The sequence below is a fragment of the Triticum aestivum genome, chromosome 7D (assembly GCF_018294505.1).
Source record: "Triticum aestivum cultivar Chinese Spring chromosome 7D, IWGSC CS RefSeq v2.1, whole genome shotgun sequence".
NCBI lineage: Eukaryota > Viridiplantae > Streptophyta > Magnoliopsida > Poales > Poaceae > Triticum > Triticum aestivum.
Genome location: NC_057814.1, coordinates 3,805,137 through 3,820,495, shown reverse-complemented (window position 1 = coordinate 3,820,495; position 15,359 = coordinate 3,805,137). Strand labels below are relative to the sequence as shown.

The following is a 15,359-nucleotide window of genomic DNA, read 5'->3' as shown; positions in this document are numbered from 1 at the left end:
ACATCTAGATACATCCCCTTTTATTCATTTTGATGACAAGTATTTCCGGACGGAGGGAGTAGAAAGCAGGAGTTCCTGGTAAAATAGGTTAACACAAACTCTACCATTGCCTGCATGCATTTGAAGGCAATCTACCTTCCTAAAACTCCAGCACTTTGGGCAAGACACCTCCATACACCAACTGAACCATGTGACTGCTATTTAGTTAAATATAGGGTACAAAAATCTCAATCAAACACATACTGTGGGATATATACATACCATAACCGAACACGAGGTAAGTTCAAAAAGATCAATAATGGAGGTAACATTACAATAGAAGTACAAATTACAAGAATCAGTGACGGATTCAGCAGTACCACATACATATGCATTACAAGAAGGCAACGCAGACTTGATGAAACAACCCCCACTTAATTATACAATACGTACCAGATGATTTGTTAGTCAATCAAAAGATAATGTGACATATTCCAGTCTCTTCACTCGGTGATTATCTTTGGCCACTTGTTGGCATACTTTTCATCCAAGTACTTGGGGGTGTTCTTCAAATCTTGTACCAAGAACTTGGTTATTTCATCTGCTTGATTACCAACACTGAGATGCACCTCTTGGAGGCTTTTGAGAGTCTCAATGCCGTAAATCCCTTCAAAGGCTTCGAACCGCATATCAATCCTCTCCAGTGCTGGCATTACCTCTCTTCCTGTAACTGCAAAGCTCAGCCTCGGCACTAGAGTTGCAAAGAAGCGAAGCAGCTTTAGACTCTTGAATCCTCCAGGTGGAATAATGATCTCCCTGTCAGTAAGCTGTTTATTTTCCTCAAGAATGTCCACTATGTCCCTATCATCCTTGGCTGCATTGAGTGTAAAGGTGAGCGTAAACAATTTGGGCAGGTCCTGGATGAGCTTGAAAGTATCAGTCTGAAGAACTGTCACAGAAAGGGTAATCTTATAGAGGTTATTGAGTCCTTTGATCCACTTTGGGGGCCTTTCCGTCTTGCCAGACAACTCTAGGCCGATGATGTATCTTGGAGGAGTGGTCATGGTGTCTAGAGAGTTGATAAAATTAGAGCTCTCATCATTGATTGCCAATGTCTGCAGACCGCAGCTACAGAGGTACTCAATGGAGGAGCGTAATTGTTTGAAGGTCTGACCACCTTCCCTTATATTGAGCTTGTAAATGGCAAGCTTCCTTAGCCCTGTCAGCTGATGAAGGCTTGCTACAGCTGATGAGTCCTCACCGATTTCAATCCCTGACAAGATACGAAGTGCTTTCATCGGCTCCTTGTTCTTCTCATGTGGCAACTTCAAAGCCTTCTTTGTGTTTTTGTTCCCTCCAAGCATGCTACGAAGCTGTTTGAGCTGTCCAAAAGCTTTTGGCAGCACCCCGACATTTGTCTCCCTTATGTCAAGAGTTTCTAGATACTGGAGCTTCTCGATCTTTGATGGAATCTCAGAAACCTCTGTTCGTCGGAGGCTCAAATACTTCAGCACTAGCATTTTACATATGTCATTCATATGCTTATTTGTCAAACCCTTCCAGCCCTCAAGATCTAGCACTTGTATTATTCCATTGTTGAACGAATGGAAAGGGAGCCGTCTGTTCTGGCTTCCAAACGCTGTCAGTGACCGCACTTGAGACAAGTTCATGCCTTTTGTGGAATTCCCATGCTTGGAACCACTGCTTTGCATGGAGAGTCGGCGAACTTTGTTGCTAGGAGTTGGCATCAGCCAATGTCCACCAACGACAGTAATAAAATTCTCTTCACTTGACTTGGACACGATATATTCAAGGATCATGTCATGAACCTTAAAGGATTTGACCTTCCCATTGCTGCTGTGATCCACAGGACGTATTATCTTCCTGCTTACAAGCTGATTGAAGTATGTTTCTGCCACTTCCTCTGCACTCAACCCTTGCTTCTCAGCGACGAAACATTCTGATATCCATCGCCGGGTCAGACGCTTCTTACTAATTTTCGAGCCCTTGGGGAATATGCTCAGATACAATGAGCAAGTCTTGAGATCTGCTGGCAAATCATTATAGCAGTAATCAAGTATCCTTGTGACCCCCTCCAATGTAAGCGGAGCCACCTGCTCCGGAAATAATGACTTGCAAACTTTACTCCAATGATCATTGGTTTTTGTTGGGTTGCAAGCCACAAGGCCAGCCATGGTGACTATTGGCAAAGGCAGGCCCCCGCAGTATTTCCATATCTCCTCATGGACCGCTTCTTTCTCTCGATCTTTGCTGCCTTGTGGATCAGAAACACGATCATTGAGCCGATCTTTTTCATCGACATCACTAGGAACATCAGTTGAATGCATATGATCACTTCCATCTCCTTCGGAGGACCCGGTATCAACAGCTTGAGATATTGTATCCATTCTTTCTCTTTCTTTGCTGCTTGGGGATTCAGAAGCACCCTGTTGATATAGACTTTTGGAGTCAACATCACTTAGAACATTAACAGTGTGCAGATAATCAGTTCCATCTCTTTCTGAGCACGCAGCACCAACAGCTTGAAATCTTGTAGTTACTATCACTCTACTATCTTTTGTATTATCATGTGGCAACCAATTTCTAATGGTCTCCCATGTTTCTACAGACCATATATCATCAACCGAGAGGAAATACCTGCCAAGAAAAGGGAAACAAAATACAAGTGAGAAAGAATGTATCACATCAATGTGGTGATCACCTAGATCTTCCCAATTTGATGTTTATTTAAGCGTTAGTGATACAATACACAGTTCCTCGCATTTTTTTTCAAAAATTAAGATGATATTTACCTAGAAATGTTAATTTTAGCTATATCTTGTTGGTGTAACGGGCTAGACATCCATGTATTAAAATGTTAAAGATAGGGAAAATACATATGAGCTAGAGAGATGAGAGTGGTGGCAGGCGATTGTACTATTGCTCAGGCCTTCTGGTTGTTCGCCCTTTATGCTGGGCTTTTGCTTAACTTCTCTTACTATAATCATTCGATGCACGCTTTTGTGCAGTTAGTGAAAATGTTCAGGCCACCCGTACTGGACTTTTTCACAACAACAAAAAACCTCTCAACAGTCCAAGAGTAAACCTATATGTATTCAAATTCAACACAAACACAACAACTACGAACTGACCTATGTCCAAATTGCCATCTATTTATGAATTGGAGGGATATAGTTCATTTTTTGGTCCAATTTAGTATGTTACTTGCTGCCTTTTTCGCAATGTTGCAGAAATTCAAATTTATAGTAAAATTTGTTTGGGCTGGCATAGCTTGTGCAACGCACCCAAGTTAAGTACTAGACTGGGTAATATATTTTTTCTGAAAGAAATGTTGTTTATATGCATCGGTACTAAATTTGCTATTGGTAACAAGTAAAAGTTCAGTTATAAAAATTGTACAAAATTAATATTCCTTGTGCAATTTCAACAAAATTAATATTTTGGTGTTTAGTTAGCAAGGCACCACTATATATATATATATATATATATATATATATTATATATATATATATATATATATATATAACTTTGTATTTATTCTTTCTTAAAAACTCCCATTTTCAGTCACCGTTGCACATACTTAAGAATAAAATTGTTACGCTAAATAGCTATATATAGGAAAAGCAAAGCTATGATTTGGAGGTACCTCCTTCCATCCAGCCGCTTTTTGAGTTCTTCGATAAGTTGGTCACGGTTCATTGTTTCTATCTTACTCTGAGTGATGCCATCATTGCTTTGCGGCCTATGACCAGAGAGCTTTAACACAACTCGCTTCACCGAGCTTTTAATGTCTTCCACTAGGCTTTTCTTCTGCAACTTCCCTGTGTTGCTGCCCTCCTTCTCCTCCTTTGGCTTGATTTGACTATCTTTTGGCTTGATTTGACCAAGAATATCCCTGAGGACTTCATCTTCGTCAAAGTTCTGAGACACCGTGACCGATGCCCGGCAGTCAAATTCATTCCTGAAATCTCGGTACAGTGTCGTGGCAATGGTTGTCTTTCCCACACCACCGAATCCAATCAAGGACACAACAGCTCGATGAGAGCCTTTATCACGTTTGGTCAGCCAACCCCCGAGCTTCTCCATGTCCACCTTTACTCCCACGGGGTTCTCTGTGCGGATGAGCTGACGGCTTGCAACCAAATGCTCAGCAATGCCATACGTAACAGCATGGGTTGCTCCGGCTCCAGAGCTTGTTCTTGGGTTTGGATTGTTCACTCCGTATCTGTTGCGTCGCTCAGCAATGTATTGTGCCCGGACCTTGAGCTCGGCAATCTTGGAAGCAATGTCTCGGCGAGGCCAGAATGTCCATACCTCGTAGATTGCCGTCACGATGAAAGAGCATCTTGCATCGCTGAGGGAGTCTTGAGGGAGCCGATGAGCAAAATCATCGATGCAGTCTTCCATGTCGTATGCCATGTCACGGATCTGCTTCATCCAGTTCTTGAGCCGGCGATCATGGTCGTCCAGGGCAGAACCGAGGTCGCCAAGAAAGGCCTGCATGCAAGCGAGCTCGTCGTTGATGTACTGGATGTCACCGCGGACACCACGGATCAAAGTGTACTCTTGGGCAAGGAGGCCGCCCAACTTGCCTAGGAGAGATCTCATGGTGGCTTCCGAAGCACCCACTACAAACTCCATCTTCTCCTTCTCTGCTGTTTAATAAAAGTCTTCTTTTTTCTGTGCAAGACTTTGCTAGTATAATCTGTCCCCTGTTGTTGTTGATCTATGAAAGAAATGAAAAAAGAGAGATAAGGGTACGGTCACCATCGAAAATAATTAAATAGAAAAAAGGCTCCACATGTCTAATCAGATCATGAAACAATTCTTGTGAATGTCAAATTGTCCTATTCAAGGAACCTATGTAAACTTAAGTTTTACCTATTACTGTTGAACAATACACCCAATTTTTTTCCATATATCACGGCTTACAGAATTGGTAACCACAACATATGTCAACACCACTATGTTATCCCCTGGCCAAAATGAAATGCAAACAAACAATACCTAAAGTTTCTCATCCCATGTCATTGCTTGCATATGATGCTGAGGAAATTGTGGACATTATGCACTTCAAGAATTTACTGAATGGCATTTTCCAATTTATACATTTTTATATGTCACAGTGCTAATTAATTGAGTAAAAACACCTCAACGATAATGGTTGGTTGGTAACATCAATTGCCATGGCAAGGGAACGAAAACTACCAGACAACAGAAAGTGGAGATGGGGAGCATAGGAGGCACCTGCAAACTGGACAATAAGCTGGTTACTGAGGAGTCTTGAGCAGTCACTGACTCACTGGCGGGCGCACACCCTCGAAGGCCGTCGATCCAGCTTGCCAAAAAGAGTCTTCATGGTCGTTCCTAATGACCCACCACAAACTTCATCTTCTTCTCACCTCCTCAGCAGAAAGTTCAGATCAAGCATAGACAGAGTTCACTTCCCTTCCCACCTCCTCAGCAGTTGTCAATCTATAAAAGAAATGGCAAAATATCGTACAGGCTGTCATCATTCCATAAATCGTGGTTAGAAATTAATTTAGAAAATGCTAGACCCATATAGACAAGTCAGCTTGGTATTCAGAATACCCAGGCTTCAGAAAGAAAATACAGTCAAGTCAGAACATGAAACAATTCTTGTGAGTACTAAATCGTCCCCAACCAAATAACATTTAAAAAATGGCAATTGGTACTGTTTTTTGTGGTGAATTTTACTCACTGATAGATGCTAGATCTTCTAGTCTTTACTGTATTATGACTAGAAGAGCTGGCAGCTGGCTAACCACAATATGAACTTCATTTTGTTATCCCGCAAACTGACACGAAAAATCAACAAAATTCACATGTAGCATCTTTTGTCTGTGCTCACAGAGAGCTGTGAAATCAATGTTGAAGAAATTCTAGAAATTAGATAGTCCAACAATTCCAGTTGATTGGCAGATTCAACTTTTTGGCAACAAACAAGAAGCTATGCTCTTGATTAATTCAATCTTCCCTCCCTCAAAAAAAAGTGAGAGAGAAAAACAAGAAGGGCAAGGACCAGAGATGGGCACCTGCGACGCTGGCCACCGAGTAGGCACTAGCAGTCAGTGGCCGCCGTCAAAGGCGGCGACGGCGGAGGCCTATGGATGGCGCGGTGGCTCCCGGGCAGGCAGATGGATGAACTGGTGGAAACAAGAAGACACTGGGAGCGACTCAAAGGAGCTCGCCAATCAGGGGAAAGAAGGCGGTGGGGAAATTAGGAGGTCCGGTTCAGCTGGTAGCAGCAGCTAGTAGTACTAGTATACCAATATATGTGCTCTAATGGCCAAAGATAACTACTTAATTAATTATACTGTGCTTAATTACTAATTAAGACACATATATCCATTCTCTTGGCTATGCACATGTTAGGACCTAAGGCCAAAAAACACCCCATGATATGCATATAAAGGTTGCGGAAGCAATTAAATCATTTCAGTGCATTGTAGTACAATCTATTGGTCTAACTGCCAGTTCACAAGGCACTCGTTTTTCTGATTTAACTTTGACCACGTAACTACAAAAATGCCGGGAAGAGGGAGAAATTATGATTCAAAAGATTTGTTCAGAGATATTGGAGGATTGAAATCATTAGATTGTGTTTCCGACATGGCTTGCCACGTCCTCCTTCCACCTTCCGTCGCCACTTGATGTCCACCCCGACTTTGTCATTGTGCAATGTCATCATTCGCATCATTTCTTCATTTGGCAGGCACAACATTTTTCTATGATTAAGAATACAACTCTCCTGACATCTGTACCACAAGAATCACACACAGCCAATCGCAGATGTACTCTATATCAACTAGATATATTATCCAAGAACATATACTAGCACTATAACCAAGATCCATGATTTCGTAATTCTCGACAGTAACACCAAGATTGCAACCACCCAGCACAAATGTAGATAGCCTGCAAAAAAGAAAATGAGATTTCGTTTCAGTCAAAGATCGTATCATTACGGCATAACCAGAGGGAGGGAGGTATAATGCGGTGTCCTTTTTCATTGTGCCTTTGTCTTTCGCTTTGGTCATGTCGCCCATAAAAATAAACACGGGTATCATCATTCGAGTTGGAGGCGAAGAAAGCTGCTGCCCTCTCTGCTTTTGCTGATGCATGCATGGAGTAGCTTTGCTTGCTTGACAAGGAAAAGCATCTTTTTTTTTTTTGAGTATATATGTTCGTTGCTTCACAAGAATGTACAGCAAGCGTTATTATATTGGCTGTGATATAATGAGGCTTGCTTTTTGTCATGCCATGTTCACTGGTCACCGTTGTACTAATATTAATTTGAGGGGTCATTCACTGGTCACCGTTGTACTCTCCTAATATTAATATAATGAGGCTTTGCTCGTTTTTGAAGGAAAGCATCCACTGACATCCTATTCTTGGAGTAAGTATGCCAATCCATGTCACACACCATGACACCAAAGACACAAAAGAAAAATAATCTTGTTCTTCTTTTATCAAGGAAAGGAGAGCATCCTGTTCCTTTCTTTGCTAGTGATATTCATTTATATATTTACAAGGATAGTGATAGCCACTAAGAGTAAGTTAGTGCTTTTTCAAAAGGAAAAGAAAGTAAAAGTAAAAACCTTTTGAATATAAAAAGGAAAAGAAGAAGAAAAATATATGAAGGCTTTTCTTTTGAGGGCACAAGAAATTAGGCAACCATCCATGTCTTCTGGCTTTTGCTTGTTTGTAAATTTGCTGCTGATCTTTGAGATCGCTTGTGGGACTGGCCATTCATTAGAAAAATCAAAAGAAGCACATGTATTCTTCTCTGTCCCGTTGCACTATCTGTCACCACTTACTCCCGCTTTACCATTTTCATGTTGGTTGTAATCAAAGCCGGTTTAACGAGCTCTCTCACCTCCTTGTGTTTTGCGTTAAGTTAATCTCATGTCTGTTCTGATGACCAGCAGAAGCGACCATTTGGACGTCGTGCACACTCCACCCAGATAGACACAATTCACAAGATTGGCTGCCGGACCTGCGCATGCACACACACACACACATACAGAGCAGGGATGTTCTTCAGCGGAGGCACTCCAGTCTAGTGCATCCGGCCTAGCTGATCCATGGAGGAAGCTCCTGTGACTGCTGCCACAGGGGCCTTGGGACCCGTCGTGGCGAAGCTGGGTGCTTTACTAGGCAGCCAGTACAAGCTTCGGCGCCGGACTCGCAAGGACGTCAAGTTCATCAAATCCAACCTCAAGTCTGTGCACTCTATCCTTTGGATGATATGGGGGAAGGAGATTCTTGATGTGGAGTCCAAAAACTTGAAGAATGAAGCGCTGGATCTCGCTGCCGATATGGAGGACGCCGTCGATGACTTCATACTCACCATGGAGCCGAGCCGCAAAAACAAGCACTTGATGGTGCAGATCAACATCCAAGCAAGCCCCTTCCAAGATTTCAGGACAAGAGTAGATGATGTGTCTGCCCGGTGCCACAGCAACTGGAAGTGGAAGAAGAACAAGTGTGCTGAATCCATATCTAGCGTTTTCTCAAGAAAGAACGCCAAATCCAGCGCCCCAAGCAAACCACCTCCACCTCGTCAAGCTCCATTTGTCAACAAGAATGCGTCAGAGATCTTTGGTATGGACCGATGGAGGGATGACCTCATTAGATACCTGGTAGGAGAAGTGCAGCCGCAGCTCAAATTGCGTCAATTGTTGGAACGGCCGGTATGGGGAAAACAACCCTTGCCCGCCTTGTGTATGAGGAGATTGAAAATAAGTTCCAGTGCCGGGCTTTTGTGTCTGTCACTCCAAGTCCAAACATGAAGGAGGTTCTCACAAGTATTCTCCAACAAATAGGAGCTGAGCCACTTGCTGGCACCGAAGCACGGACGGAGAAACAAATCGTCCATGCCATATCCAATTTCCTAGAGGACAAAAGGTGCGCAAGTTTATAGTAAGCTTCTATTTAGTTAATGTTTTTTTAAATGTGCATTGTGAGGACCAGGATTTCAGTTTTAGATGTAAAGAAAATGTGCTTTCAAAAATTAATTTGGTCAAGCTGTTCGCAATTTGAACATAATTTAGTCAAAATTTTGCAAAACCACCGACAAGCCTCATAACTCCATCCCAGAACCATTCATATTCACACAACTCATCAACTCCAAACGTTTTGAGCAGACAACAAAATATTTGAACTTTGGAGCACATCACCGGTTGAGCTAGGTAGAAAATGCTGGGGGGCCAACACTAAAACATGAGTGTTTTGGGGTGCAAAATGCCAAAAAAAATCTCATCTAAGCCCTCTCCTCCAAATTTTCTTCACACTATGGCCCCAACGTTGTACATAGCTCCGCCGCTGGAGCCGATGCTTGTAGATGTCTTGGGAGCGTCTGGTCTGCTGCAGCCTCCTTGTGGCACTACTGAAGCCGTACTGCATCACGAGCAGCCCTGCTGTGGTAGTGCGGTTGTGGCCGCACTTGGCCACGGTGGCAATGGTAAGCCAAGGAGTACTCCGACAAGAGTCCTCCCTCTCTCGTCCGCATATTGACTTCACTGACCATCATATAGTCAACCTATGTGAGGCATTCCGCAACTCCAAACAAAATCTAATCAAAAATTTGCCCCCGCAACTCCATCCCACGACTATGCATATTCATGCAATCCATAACTCCAGACGGTTTGAGCAGACAACAAAAGGTTTGGACTTTGGAGCCGATGCATGTAGATCTCTAGGGAGCGTCTGGCCTACCGCAGCCCCCATGCTGCCACCACCGAAGCCGGCCTGCCGCGGTAACGTGGTTATGTCTGTTATAACGGCAGCAATGAGAGACTGAGCACCGACAGCCATGGTGTTCATTGACCACTACATAGTCAAACTATGTGAGGCACCATTCTCATTAGATAGTCATGTCAAAATTCCATGCTTCTCTCGTTGAACAACAACCGTAAACATGTGTAGATTGTGTGGGAGAGATCATTGGTGGCAAGCAAGAGAGTAAAGTTGACCGAAAATGGGAAAGTGGGAGCAGATGCCAATGTCAATCGTGAATATATAGTATATCTGAAACAACACACCCGTGCAATTGCCATTAAATTGATGACCTTTCCGTTCCGTAGTATGGCTCGGGCAGCCTTGCTACAACTACAAAGAAGCTGGGGGCCGTGGCATGTTAACGTGCGCATGTTCTCATGAAGTCAATTGATTGGCCACAACTATATATACGATGTAGAATGTGAACTAACCAAGAACAAATTTATAGCCTCATGCGGCGTCTGTCTACTAGCTATCGTATTCTTGTGCAACCAACTTGCATAGCTACATAGTAATAATTGATGACATATGGCATCGTGGAGAATGGGATGTCATCAGCAAGTCTTTTCCAGAAAATAATCTGGGCAGCAGAATTGTCATGACAACTCGTATTGATTCTGTACCAAGAGATGACTTCATTACTAACAAGCTCTACATCAGAATGAATCCTGAATGGAATCGCGGAAACAGAAAATGGCTCCACGCACTTGTTGAGAAAGATCTTGCTGCTTGGATGAAGCTTGACATGGTTGGCGAAGGTTTTGACTGTGACCATCCTATTGTGCACATGTGTGGTGGTGTGCCATTAGCACTGCTTTGCATGTTTTCAGCAATGAGAATGGTCCGAGAGGAACAAGAACAGCTAGGTGTGCATGTAAAGGCATGTGATGCGCAAGATATGATTGAGAAGCAAGTTAAGCGAAGTGGAATTCAGAACACTCCAGGGTTTGAACCGTTGGTAGAGAGTTTGCAGCTTGGCTACGCCGATCTTCCTCACCATATGATGAAGACTTGCTTGCTAAACTGCAGTATATACCCTCAGAATCACTTTCACAGGGATCAACTGGTCATGCGATGGGTCGCTGAAGGATTTACTTATAAAGTGGATGAAGCAGTAGGTTATTTTGAAGAGCTTGTCGAGAGAGAATTACTGATGCAGGTGAATGATGGTAGTACATACAAATTGAATTCGATGATGCAAAATTTCCTTCGATGGAAATCACAAGAAGATAATTTCATTACTTACAGTTCTGACATGACATCGGCATATCCATGTCGAATCCATCGGCTATGTATTGACAAGCATCCAGGTGATGATGGTTCACTAGAGGGGGTGGATCCCTTCTCTGGATTAGATTGGTCTCAGATTCGATCCCTTGTTGTTTTTGAAGATGCTGAAAGACTCCCCTTTGAGAAGTTGGCACGCGTGCGACTGTTGGATCTTCAATTTAAAACGGCTCTTGGCGATCATCATGTGAAGGATATTTGTGGACTGCTCCGTGTGAAGCACCTATTCGGTCTAGAGGGGGTGGGAATTAGTGAGCTACCACCAGAAATAGGAAGGCTACACTATCTAGAGACCCTGAACGTAAGCAATACGTCTATTAGCAAGCTACCCCATGAGATTGGGAGACTGAAAAAGTTGAAGAATCTATACGTGAGTCATAGCCCAAGGATCAGAGAGTTGCCCAGAGAGATTGGAGACCTGCAGCATTTAGAGACATTGTGCATATTTGCAACAGATATCAGAGAGCTGCCCAGGGACATTGGGAGACTAAAGAAGTTGAAGACTCTGAACCATAGTTTTAAATAGCGCGCTAAGCCTCTTAGCGGCGGACCTTTTCTAAATGCTATAGCGTGCTATAGCGAAGCTATAGCGAGCTATTTAAAATGTTTGTTCATTTGTTTGGATCAAAGTCTCTTAGCGCAAGACCTTCTGTAAATGCTATAGCGTGCTATAGCGGAGCTATAGCGGGCTATTTAAAACAGTGCTCTGAACGTGTCCTACAATGAAGGGTTCAGGGATCTTCCCAGGGAGATCGGGGACCTGCAAAATTTAGAGAGTCTGGACCTCAGTGGTAGCAAAGGGATGACAAGTCTACCAAGGGAGATTGGGAAATTGCAGCGTTTGAAAACACTCAAGGCGTGTTGGACATGGATCACAGAGCTGCCTCGTGAGATGGGGAACCTCCAGAATTTGGAGACTCTTGACCTGATTTACAGCCGCGGGCTCACAGGACTGCCTCGTGAGATTGGGAATCTGCAGAATCTGGAACAACTGCTCTTGAGTGCTACGGGGGTGGTAAAGCTACCAAGAGAAATTGGGAGGCTGAAGAAGCTGAAGACTTTGAAATTGAGTGAGACCATCGCTGTACTACCCTGGGAGGCAGGCCAGCTTTCAGAATTGGAGGGAGTGCCCGAGTGCATCCGCAAAGCTTGGAAGAATAGTGATTTTGTGTCTGAGTTAGCCGGGGAGATCCTGTCGATTGAACTGGTTAGATGGGATGGTGATCCAAAGGGGCTAATTGTTGGTACAAAACACATGCACATTCCCCAGTGGATCAAGGATCACTTCAACGACCTTGGGTCGTTGGATATCAGGATATGCAAATTGGAGGAGGAGCAGGATCTCAAGATTCTGCGGGAGATGCCCAAGCTACAACATCTCACGCTAAGGTTGGAAGCCGTCCCAAGGAAGCCCATAGCCATCAGCGCTGAAGGGTTTCCAAGGCTCCATCGTCTCTATGTTGACAGCCGCGTGCCACCGGTTATCATCTTCCAGGAAGGAGCGATGCCGAGGCTGTTTGAACTCCGCTTCGAGTTCCAGTTCTACGGTGGCCCGCCTCCGCCTGCAAATAAAGAGGCTCAGCTGGGTATCAAACACATCCGGTACCTCCTCTCGGTCGAATTTATATGCAGCCAGGAATGGTATGGAGGAGCAGAAGAGAGCAGGAGCCCGTGCATGAGCGCCATGATTGACGTGGTGAGGAAAGAAGCCCAGGAGCATCCCAACCAGATCAGCTTTCATGTCTCTGGCCGCGAGAGTGAGCTTTTTCCAAAGAAGGACAGGTTGGCAGGGCAGGTTTCCCTGTTCAGCAGCAGCAGTGGGAGTGGCGCTGAGAATGAGATGAAGCGTCCTGAGGAGAAGAAGATCTTGGCACAGGAGGTTTCCCTGTCCAGCAGCAGTGCGGGGACCGGCCCTGAGATCAAGTAGGGGAAGCAGCAGCCGGCAGCGTGATTGGGTTTCTTACTTGACGACCCATCGAGCGAGGTGTAACTGATTCGCTTGTTGGATCTTTCTTTCTTTCTTTCTTTCTTTTACCAACAGACAGACCGACCACTAACACACTTGCTTGTATCCTGGTCTTCATTTGCAGCAGGTTATTTCATCATCGTAGTCATCTTCAACTACGTATATACAAATGGTGGCTATTCTTCTTGAGGCGGAGGGCATAAGATTTGACCGACCACAGTAAGGAAAACGCTGTTTGTTCTTTGCCCGTCCAAGCTACTAGGAGTATTACTTGCAAGCTTCTTCCAAGCTGATTTGGCCTAAAGCCACATGTATCTCTATCTGTATTTGGGCTAAAGGCACATGATTTGGCGTAATGCCACCTGTATCTGTTCTGTACCTCTTCATTTTTCATTTCAGTAAGCACCGTGGAACACAAAGGGTATTATTAATTGTCATGTCATCATTTAATAATAATCCAAGAGAGGGAGCCAATCCTATTATTTACTTACTTTATTGTTAATATTGTGTAATAATAAATGTGACAGCTTTTGTAATCGAAAGCAGAGATTATTTATAGCTGACTAATCCTCAAGCAGATATTCTCTATATTTAGGGACAAAGGTAGTAGGTACTATATATATATATATAAGGAATATTTATTTTCAAGCCCATGTTTCTTAGTTTTGCTCAGTTTTGCCCTGAAATATGCTAAAAACCACAACCAAAACCGCAATAACTTAAGCATCCAAGCTCCAAATAAGATGAAACCAATGTTGTTGGAAGTATAACGACAAGCACTATCCAACAATACATATAGCTTGATCCAACTCAACCAAGAACTGAGCTGAGTTTTCGACCGGGACAAAACTGAGCACAACTAAGAAACCAAGGGCACGAAATTAGAAAGCCCTATATATAAATAGATGGGTGGATGTATGTACTGATAAGCGTAAGCACGTGGAACAAATTAGATTACCATATTATAATCTCCTTTTTCTTTCATTCCCACTTTAAGTTAAGAAGAAAATAACTTCACAGACTAACATCGATCATTGTAGCTAGGCAGGTCCAACAGAAATGCTAAGAAGAATCTTCCCCTAAAATAATCAACCCGGCAAAAGCTAACTGATATCTTTTGCTACAAGATTAACCAAAATGATCAAAAGGAAGCTAACAGACAAAAGGAAGGCAGGCTAGCTGCAAATGTTTCAATCTTCTTCAAACAAAGTTATACATCGACCAACAAATCTTAACATCAGGGAGCGCCCGCCCGATCTGCTTGAAATTGGTAATTAACATCTAAATGAATGCCAAATAAATTTTCTCTGATAGTAAGGTGAGGCCCCTTCCTCCTCTCCCGCGACCGCGTCGCCCCCGCGGGCGGCCGGTCGCGACCAACCTCCTCCCCCGCGCGCCTCTCCCTCCCCCTTCCTCCCTGCCGCCGTCGCCGGCGCCCTCTGCGGGCCTGGCCCGGGCGACGCTGGTGGCGGCGGCCCCCGGCCTTTCCCCTCTCGGGTGTCCGCCGGCGCGGGACGGGGCGACCCCGGGCGGTGCTTCTGGGCGGCGGCGGTCTAGCGTGGCGGCGGGGGCTCCTGGCGCGAGCGGGGGCGAACTTCTAGACGGCGGCGTCGCCGTTGGCGGCGGGGCGACGCGGCGGCGCGGTCTGGCGGCGCCCGCTCGGCCCAGATCTGGGCCCTTCGGGCCCCATCTGGGCCTGGGCGGGCTGGCGGCGGGGTGGGTCTGCTTCGTGGCTTCCGGGAGGCGGGGGAGAGGTGATGAGCGGCAGGGTGCTGGCGACGCCATCGCCGGCTTGCTGCAGGGTGGCGGCGGGGCTTAGCGGGCCCGTTTCGGGCCTGGCCGGGCCAGGGGTGGCCTGGCTTGCCCTGCTGCTGCGTCCGGACGGCTACCGCGACGGTGCCGGAGGCTCTGGCTTCCCGCACGACGGCGGTGGAGGTGGTTCCCTCCCGTTCGGCTTCAGTGCTGCTTCTCCCTCCGTGGGGCACTTCTCTCCGGTCCTCTTGGCTCGTGTTGGTGTTCGCAGTGAGGCGGCGTGGGTGGTGGTGCAACCGCGATGGCGCATGGTGGTGGGAGGCGGTCTGGCTGGTCGGCTACGGTCCGTTGGGCGGTGGGGATTGGAGTATGGGAGAAATCCTTGCCGGTCTTCCGCTCTGATGCGGTGACACCTGCGGGTGCCACCATACCTTCCTGAAGGGTGTCGGTGATATCCATCTCCTACCTCCCTCCGCGTGCCGGGGAAACCCTAGGACATGTCCGGGCAGCAGCGTCGTCTGCGTCGCTTTCCTTCTTGGAGGTGTTGTTT

At 45.2% G+C, this 15,359-nt stretch overlaps 2 protein-coding genes across 2 annotated transcripts; one reads left to right on the top strand and one right to left on the bottom strand.

The window, feature by feature from the left end:
* Window positions 1-210: 210 nt before the first annotated feature.
* On the bottom strand, window positions 211-6,360 carry LOC123169120 (disease resistance protein PIK6-NP). The gene is made up of 4 exons (XM_044586966.1): window positions 6,057-6,360; window positions 5,248-5,475; window positions 3,647-4,726; window positions 211-2,637 (listed from the first exon to the last, which is right to left on the bottom strand). Exons 3-4 carry the CDS (start codon window positions 4,639-4,641, stop codon window positions 483-485), a joined length of 3,150 nt encoding a protein of 1,049 aa, XP_044442901.1. The 5' UTR covers window positions 4,642-4,726; window positions 5,248-5,475; window positions 6,057-6,360; the 3' UTR covers window positions 211-482.
* Window positions 6,361-7,927: 1,567 nt separating this feature from the next.
* On the top strand, window positions 7,928-13,543 carry LOC123168404 (disease resistance protein Pikm1-TS). Its single transcript, XM_044586276.1, has 6 exons — window positions 7,928-8,717; window positions 8,756-8,931; window positions 9,397-9,487; window positions 9,952-10,108; window positions 10,347-11,606; window positions 11,820-13,543. The coding sequence occupies exons 1-6, from the start codon at window positions 8,109-8,111 to the stop codon at window positions 13,016-13,018; spliced, it is 3,492 nt and encodes a 1,163-aa protein (XP_044442211.1). The 5' UTR covers window positions 7,928-8,108; the 3' UTR covers window positions 13,019-13,543.
* The last annotated feature ends 1,816 nt before the right edge of the window (window positions 13,544-15,359 follow it).

What these genes read in the sequence shown, in the direction of transcription:
- LOC123169120 (XM_044586966.1), bottom strand. Translation starts at nt 4,641, where the DNA reads ATGGAGTTTGTAGTGGGTGCTTCGGAAGCCACCATGAGATCTCTCCTA. An exon ending in AAGCGGCTGGATGGAAGGAG is followed by an intron (nt 2,638 to 3,646) that starts GTACCTCCAAAT and finishes TTTTCTTGGCAG; the next exon opens with GTATTTCCTCTCGGTTGATG.
- LOC123168404 (XM_044586276.1), top strand. Translation starts at nt 8,109, where the DNA reads ATGGAGGAAGCTCCTGTGACTGCTGCCACAGGGGCCTTGGGACCCGTC. An exon ending in GTCAATTGTTGGAACGGCCG is followed by an intron (nt 8,718 to 8,755) that starts GTATGGGGAAAA and finishes CTTGTGTATGAG; the next exon opens with GAGATTGAAAATAAGTTCCA. An exon ending in GTTGAAGACTCTGAACCATA is followed by an intron (nt 11,607 to 11,819) that starts GTTTTAAATAGC and finishes CCTACAATGAAG; the next exon opens with GGTTCAGGGATCTTCCCAGG.